Source organism: Corvus brachyrhynchos, unplaced genomic scaffold, assembly GCF_000691975.1.
Source record: "Corvus brachyrhynchos isolate BGI_N302 unplaced genomic scaffold, ASM69197v1 scaffold87, whole genome shotgun sequence".
Taxonomy (NCBI): domain Eukaryota; kingdom Metazoa; phylum Chordata; class Aves; order Passeriformes; family Corvidae; genus Corvus; species Corvus brachyrhynchos.
In genome coordinates, this window is record NW_008239767.1 from 3,249,029 (window position 1) to 3,264,376 (window position 15,348).

The 15,348-nt window shown below is 37.1% G+C and overlaps 1 protein-coding gene across 9 annotated transcripts in view; it reads right to left on the reverse strand.

Annotated features, from left to right (window-relative positions):
* Positions 1 to 1,920: 1,920 nt before the first annotated feature.
* The window catches only part of CEP162 (centrosomal protein 162), a 44,075-nt gene continuing 30,647 nt past the window's right edge, over positions 1,921 to 15,348 (reverse strand). For 8 of the 9 annotated variants that reach the window (XM_017742871.1, XM_017742870.1, XM_017742878.1 and 5 more), the window contains 7 exons: positions 14,084 to 14,188; positions 12,814 to 13,038; positions 11,036 to 11,706; positions 10,081 to 10,222; positions 8,989 to 9,087; positions 6,021 to 6,155; positions 1,921 to 4,327 (listed from right to left, as the gene is read on the reverse strand). In XM_017742871.1, coding sequence (XP_017598360.1) covers positions 4,109 to 4,327; positions 6,021 to 6,155; positions 8,989 to 9,087; positions 10,081 to 10,222; positions 11,036 to 11,706; positions 12,814 to 13,038; positions 14,084 to 14,188 — 1,596 coding nt within the window. In that variant the 3' untranslated portion in view covers positions 1,921 to 4,108. Of the gene's footprint in view, positions 4,328 to 6,020; positions 6,156 to 8,988; positions 9,088 to 10,080; positions 10,298 to 11,035; positions 11,707 to 12,813; positions 13,039 to 14,083; positions 14,189 to 15,348 lie in introns of those variants that run through there. The other variant, XM_017742877.1, reaches the window with a different exon arrangement.

The window sequence follows — 15,348 nt, forward strand, 5'->3', positions numbered from 1 at the left end:
AGACATATTTTGCCTCAGGGGAAAGGGCAATATATAATCTGTTTAAAAAAAATTCATCTTTTCTCAGAAAATGAACGCACTGGTCCACTAGAAACAGAATAGAAAGTGTTCTGACCAGAGTAATGCTTCAAAAGGAGTACTTGGAATTTAATGGTGTTTAGAAATGGAATTTTTGTGAGTTTTCTTACTGCTTGGCTTCAAACCCCTTCTCAAAACTCAGTATAAATGCATCATCTGCAGCAGATTTAACTGCAGAGACACAGCTCCTCTAACCCAGCTACATATGTTTGTTTGCCTAAACATATCTTGTGTAAGAACTTAATAGGTCAAGTCATGTATTTCAGTTTTCAAAGATGTAAATACTTGCAAAATGTTCTTGTGTGTAAACAAGTTTTAGTTGTGTACCTTTAACAAAAAAAAGGCAAAACCCCAAAACCTATAATGTATAATCAGTAAATGCCTGCTCATAGAGAAAAGAAAGCAAATGGTAAAACTGTCAACATCTCTACTACACTCCAGTGCTATACAGTCTCTGAGACTACAAGGTGAAGTAAATGAGGTATATTTGTCATGAAATTAAGTATTTATGCACCTGAGCCCTCAATCTTGAATACTGTAACACTGACATTTTTTGTCACTTTTTAGCTTTGGATATTGACAGGCAGCAAGGACAGCAGAGAAGAACCTTCTACCCCACGTTCTCCAACAAGAGCAAGAGTTGGAGGCCTGTGCTTTCTTATTTTTGGAGGAGAGGTATGTAGTCAGCTGTATGAAAGGCTAGTTTTTATTCAGAGATATCACTGGATTTCTGGTCAAGAGTCAGGGCAGCACTTGATGTATGAACCCCCCTTCCCCCCCCATTCCCTGCAGAAGTGGATTTGCACAGCTAGTGCTGCTATACCTGTCCTTTTCCTTATATTTTCCAGAACAGGTTAAATATGGGATAGAGAGGCAGACTTCAAAATGTATTATGTGCTATCAACTAAAGTCTTCATTCACCATAACCTATTCAATTTGTTACATGAACAATTTTGACATGTACTTCAGAGAAATGGAACACTGCTGCTGTCTCTGCCCTAACTGCCCTGATGAAATCTCATCCTTTTCTGCACATCCTGTTTTTCTCTCTTGAAGCAATCTAGGTCACTGAGTCACCTAGCCAGCTGTTCACATGATTTCTTAAAAGCTTCAAACATGACAAATCAAATTATTATATTCCAGCTGCTTTGCTGTAAACAGATGAAGTCCAGCTAAGCATTAGGCAATGATTTAAAGACATGATGTTTGATTCTTTTAATCCATCCATTATGTCTCCTGGAAATGCATGATGAAACAGGAGGGCACAAGGAGAGGAAAAATATATGTGAGGAGTATATAATTTATATAACTCCTTAAAAGATCACACTGAAATCCACACAGAGTCAGTAACAACTTTAACAGAGAACTTAAAACTAGCACCTGAGTTCTCTAAAAGGAACACCCTAACTGCAGCCATTCAAGCCCAGAGACAGTCTGTTACTGTGTAGAGTGTCCACTGCATGGTAAATGCCCAAAATCTGAAGACCGTGCTTCAGTGAGTGCACAGCTGCATAAATACGTGTGAGAACATGGCATAAACATTATGATACAGTAATGGTAAATAATACTGTCCCTGCTCAGTAAAATGGACTCAGAGAGAGAATTTAATTCCAACTATGTGAGATACCAGCATTTGCTAAGAACTGACTGTAAAAATTGTAAAAAGTGCTTGAATGAATTGCATGACCATTAAGGCAATCTCCCCTTGATGACTTAAGCAAAATACATGTGAGAGGGTTTCCAGTAACCAGAAACTCTTCCTCTAGGATTCCTGTCCTAGGCACCTCCATCCAGGACCTGGCCCCTCTGGGAACACAAGGGTTGCAGCAGTTGAAAAAATTCTCTCACTTCAGGTCACACATTTTAATACAGTGTCACACATACAGCAAATTGTACAGGAAATAAATAAGTTGAAATGATACAATTTTTATCCTTTTCATTTGCAAAACAGAACCAAATCAAGAAAATGCACCATATTTACATATAACTGATATTTTATATACAAAGCAGTTTCATATTTACACATTTTATGAATATGGACTAATACTTTCTTAGATGGGAACAAAATAGAAATACTGAAAATATCTGAACATGAAACAACCAAGATTACCACACTAACTGGCACCCACCTTCCTTTTTTAATGTCTATATATATCTGTATACAGGCTCATTTTATTTTTGTGTATGTGCCAAAAAGAAAAACCCTTGCACTTAAGCATTGTCTATGTCTATATGGTCTAACTTGTTATACTCTTTTGTTTTTTATGCATGTTCAGCCACATGCTTGTATGAGAGAAAATGCATGTTTACTGCTGGTCCCTGAAGAACATGATACATAAACACACATGCACAGACCTGAACTATTTCACATCTGATTTAAATGCTAGGCTCAATCACTACTACAGGTCCTCAGGGACCTACGTAGTACATTCTAGCTTTTATCTTCTCTTTGCTCTAAACAAGTATAGTTGTTTAATTGAGATACAACCTCAGTATATGTGCTACAGAATTCTTAAGGACTTGCAGCCACTGAAACTTCAAACTAATAATGTACTGATTTGTTGGGAAAGCATTCCTTCCAACCATGGAATAGCTATCATCACCTTTTTTGAATTTTGTTTATTTTTAATTGCTGCTTCTTGCTTTTAGCAGCAAGTTTTTCAGATATGTTAAGTGTAATAGCCATGCTCACCATCCCCCCTAGTCTCCTCTCTGGGGCAGTGCAGTTTCTATGGCTTCAGCAGTTCCAAGGGCTGCATTTCCTGGAGTGATGATTCTTCTTTCCCTCCACTGGGTCTATCTCTTTCTTGAAAGAAGAGACCAAAAGCGTAGCACGCCGAGGTACACATTTGTGACACAGTAGGAATTGCTCCTGTGTACCTGCTCTCCAGCACAGGTGTGTAACTCTGGCAGGGCCTGAGGAGAGGCAGAAGGCAACAGCCTCTAACATTCAGTGTGTTACCTGCCCTGAGGCCTGTCAGTTCAGCAGAATGTTACCTCCACGTTTGGTATTTGGGTAGTGGATTATTCCTGCTTAAGCAAACTAGTCTCCTTTGTCACTCCTGAGGATGGTAGTACAGGGATTTTTTTTGGTCTGGTTTTTGGTTTGTTTTTTTGTTTTCTTTCGTTTCCTGGCCCCTTTCCTAACTTGCTCAATATTTTAACTCTAAATTTCCCCATCTACACACCCCTGAAGTCTGAGCTTTAGCACAATGTCTTCACATTTGACTGGTCTCTCTGTCTGTCAAGATCACCTAGAGAGGTTCTTACTATGTCAGTCCTGAACAGCCCATTGTGACAACCTTATCAGTGCAGCCTTCCTTTTTAAAAGGGACACCAATAACTACTCTCACACTGTATTGTATAGCCTTTTTCTGTATCTGCCCTGTACAAATTCAGCTAGACCCACTCTGCCATCAGTCTTACCAGCACAGTTGGGATTATCTGAAAAGTAACCAAAGTACAGCTTGAATTTGAGCACCACCAGGGAATGCCTGCTCTCCTCCAGCCCTCCAATCATTCACTAAGTTGGAAGGGGTCTTAAAGATAAGGGAAGGGATATTATATGAATTGGAGGGAGAGAAGCAAAATCAAAAAAAGATGATTTTCCTGCCCTATGGAATGAAATACATTAATGCCATACACTAAACATACAAACCAAACAGCTTATTACTCAAATTTTTCACAAAGGAATCACTATAAGACAAGTTAGAAACCAAAGTTAAAAATATTCAGGCATGTTCTACAGTATGTGAAAAAGGGAATTTTTCAATGATAGTTGAATTTCTGGAATAACCTCAATATTTTAAACCATTATAAAAAAATATGTAAATTTATTACTAATAAAATAGAAGACATAGAGTATGACTAGAGTATTGCTCAATGCAAATCTGCCTCTGGACATGACAGATTCCAGAGAAGATCAGAATGCAGTGCAATTTATGTGCATTACAATAATGATTTTCAGTAACATTTTCTGTACGTAACTTTGAGTATTAAAATTCTGCTTCTCTACTTAACTACTACCTAATCATGTCTTCCAACAGCTGTCTGTCACTCTGAAACCACTGGAATCAGGTGCAGGAATAACAACCCCTTGTTTCTGCAGTTCACGTAAAACATCTAATATTGAATCCAATTCCATTCGAAATTTCTCCAGTTCCTGATTCTTCTGCTGTGCCAGCCTCCGCCACTTCTCAACCTCCTGGGCTTGCCTTGCTTCAGTAATGTGCTGTGTTAGCTGGGCTGCCTGCAAATTAGAATAAAGTCAGCACTGTGACTTCCTACTCCAATACCCAGCCAGTGCTGCCCCTTTGCACAAATCTGCCACATCATTTTATCTGATGCTCAGTCTCAAAGCCGAATGCTCACATTAAGTGGAAACAATTTATTCTGAATATTACAAAAATCCTTCTCATAGCAGTGAATTCCTTTAAATATTTGCATTAATGACAGAAGGGTAGAATTGATTATTGCCTAATGAGCCCCAGGAGAATTTAACTTATCCTCTCCAAAGCAGCAATTACATTTGAATATTTAAGACAAAGCTGAGCATATAATATAAAACCCTCTATAAATCAAAATAAACTTTTTAAATTGCCACTTAAATGTGATAATTAAAGTAACACTCTGCAAAACAAACCAAATCTGAATGACATGTTGTAGCCTACTACTCTACTTCTAAAAGCCACAAGTTCTATGAATTATCAGAAAATGTCCTGTAGTCCCAAAGATCTGATGCTGCTGCAGATAAAGGTCTGAATAACTTTAACTTGAATCCCTGACATCATCCTATTAAATTACACAACATAAGAAGTGTCATCGGATGTCAAAATCTCCACACCACAATTAATTGTAATAGATTTTTTTAAAGAAAGCCTATCACTTAAAGGCCATAATTATGATATTTGCAGTTGGATACTAAGGATAACCTGTTAATTTCATGCTCAGCAATTTCCTTTCCTCCACTATTCATTTTGATACAATTCATTTGGGCAACTCTTCAATGCCCCAGTGCTGATGGTTAAAGGAGCAAAATTAGGATAAAACAAAACCTAAAGCTTAATACATAAAAAGAGCAGGAGCACCACAAAAAGACTGAATTATTTAGTACTAATTATGTATACTATTATTTATTTTAAAAAACCCCAAAACTTTACAAAACATCTTAGCAAATACTAGACATAGATCACGGAGTAGGCATCAGCAAGCACTTCAAAGAAATGGTAAAGACATCCTCACATTAGATAAAACCAAATTATTTTCAAAAAAAGAACTGTATTACAGTCACCTTTAGCAGGACAGAATGAAAACATCAGAGGCAACAGGATTTGTTTTTAATCCAATGACTTGTTTTATGCACAGGTCTTTTTTGAAAGCAAATAAGTATCCACTACAGAAATGTATAAGAAATCCTTCTACAACAAATAAATCTGTACATTAAAATTATATTCCTTGAAATCTGGTTTTAAAATTTAAAATAAAATAAGATGTTTCTATACTTTTAATGCAGCTTTTCTGAATAGGGCTGCTAGGACTAGACAATTACAGTTCAATTGAGGAATATATCATAGCTCAGACTCCGCATTCCAAACTCTTGTCATTTTTCAGTAGCTTGCTTTCGTTGTGTAACTGAAATACGAAATAACCAAATGAAACAAGGGACCTCCAGAGGTCACACAGTCCAACGCTCTGCAACAGCAAGGCCTTCTTACACCAGGCTGCAAGGAAGTTACACAAGTAATCTTAATTATCACAGCAAGGCCAAGCTGACCAAGCCTGCACCTACATTCACTTGCATTAGCAGGCAAAGACAAAACAGCTGTGTAAAAACTACTTCCCTCCTGCAGCACGAGCTAAATAAGCATGAATAAATACCATAAAATTACAGTTAAACCAATAAATTGCTCTTAAGAAGTAAATGCAGTTATGCACTGGTGTACCTTTTGAATTTCATGCTCTCTTTCTGCATGTCTGCTCTCTATATGCTTGATTTTCTTTTCCAGGCACAAGAAATGTTTCATTTCAGGACTCTGGCTCTCCCTAGCCTCTCTCAGTTCTTCCAACAATTTTGTCACCTACAGCCAAAGAGAATTGACAAAAATTGTTATCACTGTGTTAAGCAGTGTATAAAACAGGGTCCTTTAAAAATGTATTTGCATTGTTTAATCATTCCATTCAAAAGCTGTAGAAAGGAAGACATAAAAGAGAAATCTCCTTTGTTCAAAAGCTTTAACAGAGACTCAGGGACTTATATTAGGATTTTTCATTTCTAAGAAGTAGCCTGAGGACATGAAAGTCTAGTCCTCTCTGATAAATCCCATCCTGTTAATAATGTTATGAAGTAATTGTGTTCTGTCTAATTTTATACTTCATACAACAAAAGTTAACAGAGAATATTATGATTAGATGTTCTTACACAATCCTTTCTCACACCCTGAATTAAGACCAAATATAAAAGATACCAGTGTATTTCTAAGGACTAAATTAATTAAAGACATGCTAATTTAATGTCTAAAGAGATGATTACAAGCTCCATGTAAGTTTAATAATTACCAGGCAAAATCAACTTGCCAATGACTTAAAACCGATTTCCTAATCCTCCAGAAATTCAGGGAAGTTTTCTCATAAAGCCCTTCTGGTTTATTCTCAATCTTTGCCTATTTTAAATAACTTTATATTCCTTCATTTAACATCCTAAGTACTTTTTGGTCACTCTTAATGTGTGTAAGTAAACTAAAGTGAAAACTTTCAAGTCTTTATCCTTTATGATAGTCCTTAGCTCCCTTTACCCAGTGTATTGAAGAGCTGCTAACCCTCTACAAGCACTCAGCCATCCTTGGCTCTCTGCTGTGAATTCAAGTTGCTGGAAGCAATTGTGTCTTCATAAGATGTTGTCACTCTTACTGAGAAGTGATTCGAAGGCAGCTCACTATTATTTCCATATTTTAAGGTGGCTAAAATGACAAGGCCTATGCACACACATTTTTGCCTGTCCATTACTCCAGCAGCTTTGAACCTGTTCAGCCACATTTGTCAGAGGAGCAGAAATCTTAGTTTCAAAAGGTCTGTGCCACTGAGTGCCTGCTGCCTGGCTGCTGCTAAACTGCCCCACTGAAGGGAAGGGCTGATGTGTAGTCTCAAGTATATAATTAAATACAATAAAAATATCATAGTGGAAACATCTTATGAGGGGAAAAAGCCCCAGGAGAAAATGGGCTCTGTGTATTTTGCGAGCAACAGAACCACATCAAATACAATGCAGTGCTACGTGCAAGCTGTTAAGGAAAAGAAGTACTCAGTTAATGGAAAACATCCATGAACAGCATTTCTGAGATTAGTGTTCAAATAACAATCTTCCAAGAAGCCTCAGGAAAAACTTTGCCTTTTTTGAGGTACCATCATTTTAGACAGAGGACTCAATCCTATTACCAGTGAGGTGCCTTCCCCTATCACTACTAATTCCATTTGCAGGTTTGGTTGTCTTCTTTTCTCAGCAAAACTTGTTTAACCATTTAATGCTTAAGATGTATTTTATAAGCAGCATAGCAACCATGCTGGAGGGCAAAAGCAAGGCTTTACATAGATATTTCTCTCTGTATAGTCTTGCAATAATTTCTGTAACAAAGACACTCCTTTACATTTTCTTAAATGCCAGCACCTTGAAGTTGGCTAACGTGGGTCAGATTGGATGATCATTCTCTTAAACCATCACTGTCAATAATCTGTAAAGCAGTCATAGAGGAAACAAATGAATAACATTTTCTCATTGTACTCTTGCCCTGTTTTTCCCGGAAGAAGTATTATATATACTGAGACCACTGGAATGAAACAAGCTTTGTAAAGAAAGGCAACATCTATCGTTAGATTCAGAGTATGAACCCGAAGTCTCAGCCTCTATTCTGCAAACACCAAACTTGCTTAACAGGACATGTTTTCCTCCCCCTATAAACCCACACTTGTATACAAATACATCACAACAGAGGTGGAATTTTGCACATGTAAGATAAATACCCAGATAAATCTGAGTTTAGCGAGATTAAGATTAATTGCTTTTAATAACTCTTGCAAGTAAGAGTATTATCAAAATTAAGTTAATATTAGTGATGTTCATACATCAAGGAGATGGTGAATGAAGCAGAGGCACAGTGCTGAGACAGGCTACATCCTCCTGAACAGGAGGTGGTAACAGAAAGACTCGCAGTACTTCAAGAACTACAAAAGCATAGCCAATGATTCTAAAAGCTTGAGCTAAAAGATGGACAGCAACTTGACACAACATTAACCCAAAAGTAAAGATAAGAACAAGTGTAATTTTCAGATTATATGTTATTAATAGAAGTAGAAGATTAAAAAAAAACTATATACGTCTCTCAAAACCAACTGAATTTCAGAACTTTTATAGCTAACTCTCCCTTCTTAAGACACCTTAAGTTTCAGAGATAGCAGAGGAGAAAACCAAGAATATAATTGCCTAAGTCAGTTTTATGGCAATGGAGGATGAAAAAAGAAAAGCTTTTGAAAACAGTAATAAAAAATCCTCTTAATAAAGAGAAATAAAGAAAAAGTCCTGTGGTCTATTTACCATTATCCACCATAACTCTCAGAGAATATGAAAGACTGGATTAACCTGCTGATCAAATTTCACACAGATGTCAGACATTTCAAACCAAATAAAAAAAATAATTAAAAGATTAAAATCAAAAAAGGTCAAAGTTCTGTGTCCTGTTCTGCGTTGTTCTCCTGGTCACACTAGAAAAACCTTGCATTCTCAGGTATAATTGATGTAGAAGCAACTGACAAAAATTTTGTTTCTAAGACTTATTTTACTATATATTATTTGAGGCTTGACATGAATTAGGATGAAAACTCTTATTAGACTAAGGTACCCCAATTGAAATTTAGATATACCTCTTTTTGTAGAAGTTGCTCTCTTATCTGTGAAACTAAAAGAGCTTCTTGACGTCTCTCTTGTTCACCAAGTTGTTCTTGAAGATGTTTTATTAATATCTACAAAAAGTTTAAAAATATTTTGTCATTAGCACATACACCCATGACAACATGTGAAAACCTCTGCAGGAGAAGTACAGAAAAATACAAGCAGCACTGAGAAAGTTGGGGCTGTTAATTCTGGAGAAGACAAGGTTGTGTGGAGACCTCATAGCAAACTCCCAGTATCTGAAGGGGGCCTACTGGGAAGCCAGAGAGACTCATCATCAGGAACAGTTGTGATAGCACAAGGAGTAATGGGTAAAAATTGGAAGCCGGGAAGTTTAGGTTAAATGTTGTGAAGAAATTCGTTACTGTGAGGGTGGAGAGGCACTGGAACAGGTTTCCCAGGGAGGCTGTGGATGCCCCAACCGTGGCAGTGTTCAAAGACAGGTTGGATAAGGTCTTGAACAACCTGGTCTAGTAGGAGGTGTCCCTGTCCTACAAGAGGGGACATGGCAAGGAGGGTTGGGACTAGATGATCTTTGAGGTGCATTCCAACCCTTTAACATCTCTGTGATCGTAGTAGTACAGGTGTAAGTGATGCGTGCAGTAACAACACTGCCTCTAACACGTGTGTGTGTGCGCTAGTGAATAGTGCTCTGCATGGGCTGTCAAATAGCACACAGGTACATATGTATATGAAAACAAGTCTCAATCTTCAAGTTACTTTCCTCATTTTAAAATGTTCTTAAATAATCTGAATGCAATAGCTCTTTCTACCCTTTATATCATGCGTAAAACAGCCCAGAGAAGTGGTGGAATCGTGCTCCTTAGAGATACTCAAAAGCAACCTGGACATGGTCCAGGATGACCCTCCTGAGCAGGGTGGTTGGACAAGACCTTCAGAGGTCCCTTCCAACCTCAGCTATTCTGGGATTCTGTGAATGCTGTGGCGCAAGATGATTTTTAAAACAAGAGGTCCTACTTCAAAGCAAGTAAGTTTATAGTAATACAGAAAGAAATAACCCTAAGATATAGCTATATGTAACTAATGCATCTACTGTATCTTACCTCCTGTGTTGAAATTCTGTTCTTTAGTTCAGCTACTTTAGAAGTAGAATGCTCCTTTGCATGCTGGCAAACAATCTTCTCGACTTCCCTCTGGTGGGAAGCTTTCAGAGATGCAATGTATTCTGCTGTGTCTTCCTGCATCCTGAACAGAGCAAGAGGAAAGTGGGATATAGTAACGCAGCTGCAGACAGCTCTTCAAAAATGCCGCAGCTTCTCACTTGAACATACAAAATATCAAAAATGTTAAATGTAGCATGTCTTTGATATTTCATAAAAAAACCTTGCAAGACAGGACCACCATTAATTCTACTGCTCTGGAGGGATGAAAAGGTGGGAAATCCACAATGCTTGGTCTGTGTATCATTTAACTAGTTAGGATACAGAAAATTCAGTCAATCATCTTTGTTGGCTCCTCTTATTAAAACCATGGTGAGAAAACTCATGCTTTTAAATCATAATGCATCTATCTTCTTTTAGGTATCTGTTTTAGAAAAGAATGTGTTGCAATCTAAATACGTCAATTTCTTCTACTTTGACTATGAAGGGATGTGAGGGAGACTAGGTGAAGTATAAGGTTTCTACAGCTGGCCAAGTAAATCCCACTGCAAGCATACCCCAGATTTGAAGGAAAGTACATGTACCAAATATTAATGCCATACAACACAAAGCATCTAAGATAGGACGATTTAAACTGAGGTATTTTACTAAGAAATTGTAGTATTAATAAAAGCATTAATACAGGTTTGCCCATAGAAAGAACTGTGACAGTGCACTGCTTAAAAAACCATCCCAAAACTGCAAAAAACCCCCCAAAACCCCCCAAAGCCAGAAAACAAACAGTACAAATGAAGGTATAAGCAACCTTTCACACATAGCTGACATGTTAATGCGCCAGTTCAATCCTGTATCTGCTAACACTTAAGAAGGTTTTTAAAGGAGTATGTTGAGCATTTACCTTCGTATGTTATTTTCAGAATAAGCCAGTGCTGCTTGAGACTCCACTCGCTGCTGGCCCATTTCTAGAGACAACCTCTCTAGCTCCTCTTTCAGATGTGCATTTTCTTGCAGAACTTCCGAGAGATGAGAATCAGAAAAAATACGTAGTTGATGTATTTTGTCATCATCAAACATGCTTAGACAGGGTTCAGTGTTGTTGGAATTCCTTCTATCTGTTGCTGAGGTATTCTTTTTCAAGACCTCTGCAGAGTTTCCATTAGTGTTTGTGTTATTTCTCAAATTATTATCAGACAACATCACCATCCTTTCTTTTTGAAGTTTCTCTACAGTTTTTGTAAGGTCTTGTATTTCTCTATTTTTAGTGACCAGTTCTTCATTTAGTTTTAACAACCTGTCTTTTGTGCTACCTTGTTTCATCTTAGAGTCCATGGACTCTAAGTCTTTATTATCATTTTTACTTCTGAGTTTTAATTGGGAATTTTGACTTTTAAGATTTTCAATTTCTGTCTGGAGGTTTCCAACAGTGATCTCATGGGTCTTCTTTAGATTCTGAAGCTCCTGTTCAAGTTCTGTAGAACTGGCTTTATCACCATTCAGTTTTGGTGCTTCATTCATAAATTCATAGGCAAGGAGTTGCTCGAGCTCTGCAAGTCTTTGCTCATACTGTATCTAGGAGGGGAGTAGAAAGCAGGAAGAAAAAAGCAGTTTCATAAGTGTACTGTTATTATTATCTCTTCCTGTTATTCTTTAAAGTTACTGCCCATCTGAAGCAAGATTTCAGAAGACAGGATACAAGTCAGGATTACTAACAAACCACTCAATCAGTTCAGAAATTAGTGAGTGAAATAATTAAGTCTGCTTTAAAACAGAATTACTTGAAACATTTACTACAAAATAATCTAACCACAATGGATGCGGTAACAATGGGATAGAAAATAACATTGACAAGAAAATATTTAATTTTTATGTAATTGAGTTCTCTTCAGATGCTACCAATGTTAATTTTGTCATTATGTACTTGCTATTGGCCAGCTGACAAACATTCTGGTCACATGCTCAAAACTGTACTTTGCATTTTTCAAAACATCTTAAATTTTAACAGAACAGACCTTTATTTTATTTATTTATAAGTACAAAGATAGAAGTATGAATTCAGGCAGACACAGAATCTTTCTTCCTAATGAGCTGAGGAAACCTAACCTTCTTAATAGCCTGGATGGCCATTATTTTCCTTCGAGGAAAGCATGATGAGTGACTCGTGGAGAAAAGGTGGAACAACTGGCCAATGCTTTCCTTTCTTGCTCATTAAGCACCTGTGCAGTTCACCTTTTCCTTGAATTAAAATGCCAGACTTCCATGCTTCCTAACACGAGTCTTTAGGCTCACTATCACGTAATTTTTGGACAGCATGTTTGTGCTTCCCAATGGTTCCTGCGGATATGCTCTGTCAGCAGACCTTTGGAGAACACAGCCTTTGGTACAGCAAGGAATTAAATAAGCAGCTACTCTGACCCACAGGGCGAAAACCACTTACCTTAGTTGTAAGAATTAAATTATTATGCCTCAAGAACTTGTCCTCTTCGTTTCAATCCCACCCTAGCAATTTCGATGCTATTTTTATCTTAGGTGCTGAAGGTACTGAAATTCTGGTTATAAATTCTTTGAGTATTTTTTTCCTTTGAATGTGGTGTTTGCCTTCTGTTTTAACCACTAACCTGTGTTAGACTCCAGTTGCCTTGTGACTGTTACTTGCAAAGTGGACTATTCAACTTTTACCTTTATTTTTTGAAATTGTTGTTCCATGGCACGGAGGCTTTTCTTAGCTTCATCATCTTTACCTTCAAGTTCTGTTTCTAATTTCTTTATTCTTCTCTCCAAAAATTCAACTGTGTTTTTTTTAGCTGAAAGATCATTAGTTTTCTCAGCAGCAGCAGCAGCATAAATCAAAGCAGGCAAAGAATTTGGATACCTTCTTTTTAGAATTCCTTCCATTTCTCTAATCTATTCATAAGAAAATTAAGTCAAAGGTCAAAAATAATAAAGTTCTACTGAAAAGTGAACAGAAATAAGTGACAGAATGTTAACACATTTCATCCCCTTAAGGTGGAAGAATGAAAACTATAGATGCATATATTGAGAATTATTTTACATTTTTCCCATTCTTGTTATTGTTTACAGAAAAGCAAGACTCATAATCTTTTACTGACTGACTTACACATGATCTTAAAATACTGCTCTGGTCTTTAGACTGCCTTATGTCAACAGTCCTAAGAAAGTCAAAAAAAAAAGGTCTTCAAGTTGAATACGGCTTTTAATGCTGTGAGTATGTTTGCTTTTCTTCTGTATTTGCATTCACATTCTACTTTTCCAACTGTTAAAGATATTTCATAGTGATATTGGAATTATTCTCCCAATAACAGATTATATGCCTTTTATTTTGTAGTCTGCAATAATGTAAAACTAACACCTTGCATGCAACATCATAACAAGCCCCTCTCTTATCTATGGATATTTTTCTCATCAGAATTCTGAAAGGCTCTTGCCCATGAGTCCCACATCCCTAACTAATGCAGCTGCCATCTCCTATAATTCAGGAAGTCCCACTTCCACTTGATGTTTCTTTAGTAGAAACATGGATTTTAAGGTCTCCACTCCCCCAGTTTTCATCAATCTTGTAGGAATCCAATGGAATTTAAACCTCTACTTTTGAATCAACTTGGTTGATACTTTTAAGGAATTACTGAACATGGACAGGAGTCTTAGAAGATAAACAGCAACCTTTGGCTTTTGCCCTCTTGCCCCTTTTAAAGAAACTCTAAACAGTATTTTAAAAGATTTAAAAGGGATATCAGCTTGTTAGAGCACAGTAGCAAGAAGAGCTCTAAGTAAATAATTGCAGCTTTTTGTGTTTATGAGTGTTCAATAACACAAGTTACTTTATCATACAACTTCATGCTACGCTTTATCCTCATGAAAGCACTGGTCTTTTAAGAGACCTTATCTGAAACAAAGGTTAAATGTGAAAGACAGTTCTTTTATTGCATACTTGTCGCTCAAGATCCTGAATTCTTTTAGCATCTGCTGCTCTGTCTCGCAGACGTTTTTTCTGTTGCACACACTGATCTCCTGCTTCAGCTCTGAGCTTCTCAACCTGCTCAATTTACGAGAAGACAAATTGAATTATGTATTCAGAGACACTGTCCTGTAGTAAAAAAGCATTTCAAACACACATAATATATATATTCTGCCACTTAAAAACTGGTAATGGTAATTTCTGTACTAAATGATTCTTCAGGTTCTTAGCCCACATGACAGCTTCCTCCTCCAAAGCAGCTGAAACTAGCTATGGAAATCTAGAGGAGAATTTCAGTTCAGACACTCTTGCCTTCGTACCAGTAAAACTGTTTCTTTCTCTCATACTTCCAGTATGCAGGCTTGATTAATAAGCTATTATATAAAGCACTACAGTGCATTCCATGACTTCAGGATGAGTTTAGGAAATGGTTTGTGATTTGCAATGCTACACCTTGTGATGAGATACAGAAACAGCCAAAAGGCAATGTTATGTTGTGCCTAAATAAAAGCTGAGTTCCAGAATCAGGGAAGGAACTGCATAACTCATGCTCCTGCACTCCCGTGAAGTCTGGCCATGAGGACTCAATGCTATAATCTAAGATTGAATTTCCTACCTTTATCAGCCACTATGATCTCTATTACAGGGATATTACACCCTGGATATTTAAAAGTATTCCTATCTTGATTTCTCTCCCACACTGGCAATATTAGCATAAGTAATGCTTTCATGCCAGCATAGTTTGACTGATTTGATTATTTCTATGAAGTCAGAGCTCTAGGCACCAGGATTTTTAGGCACCAATCCAGCCCAGAGAAAATGCCAATAAAAATATTTTCTTTCACGGCAATATTATCTTGATCAAAGTTTGATATGGTGGTGTTTAAGGGATCTCCTTCCCTGGCTGCTCCTTCGGAAGCACCTCCTTTCATCTGCAATCTCTCTAAGAAAATACCATGGAAAAATTCCAAGATCACTTGTATTTTAGCACCAGTAAAATTTTTTGTTTCTGTGAATCCTAAGTCCAATGTACTGACTGTAGACAATGCAAATCTTGGCAGTATTCAAGATTCATGTATTAGTTTGTTTGGTTTATATTTTGAGTGTTTTGGGTTTTTCCTCTCTACTATAGTAACCAGAGATTTTTCCCAAAGAAAGAATTTAGAACTGGTACTTAAGAGAAAATAAATGTGTTGCCTAAGTTACTGTGGATCAAAAAGGAGGAAAAGAGAATGACA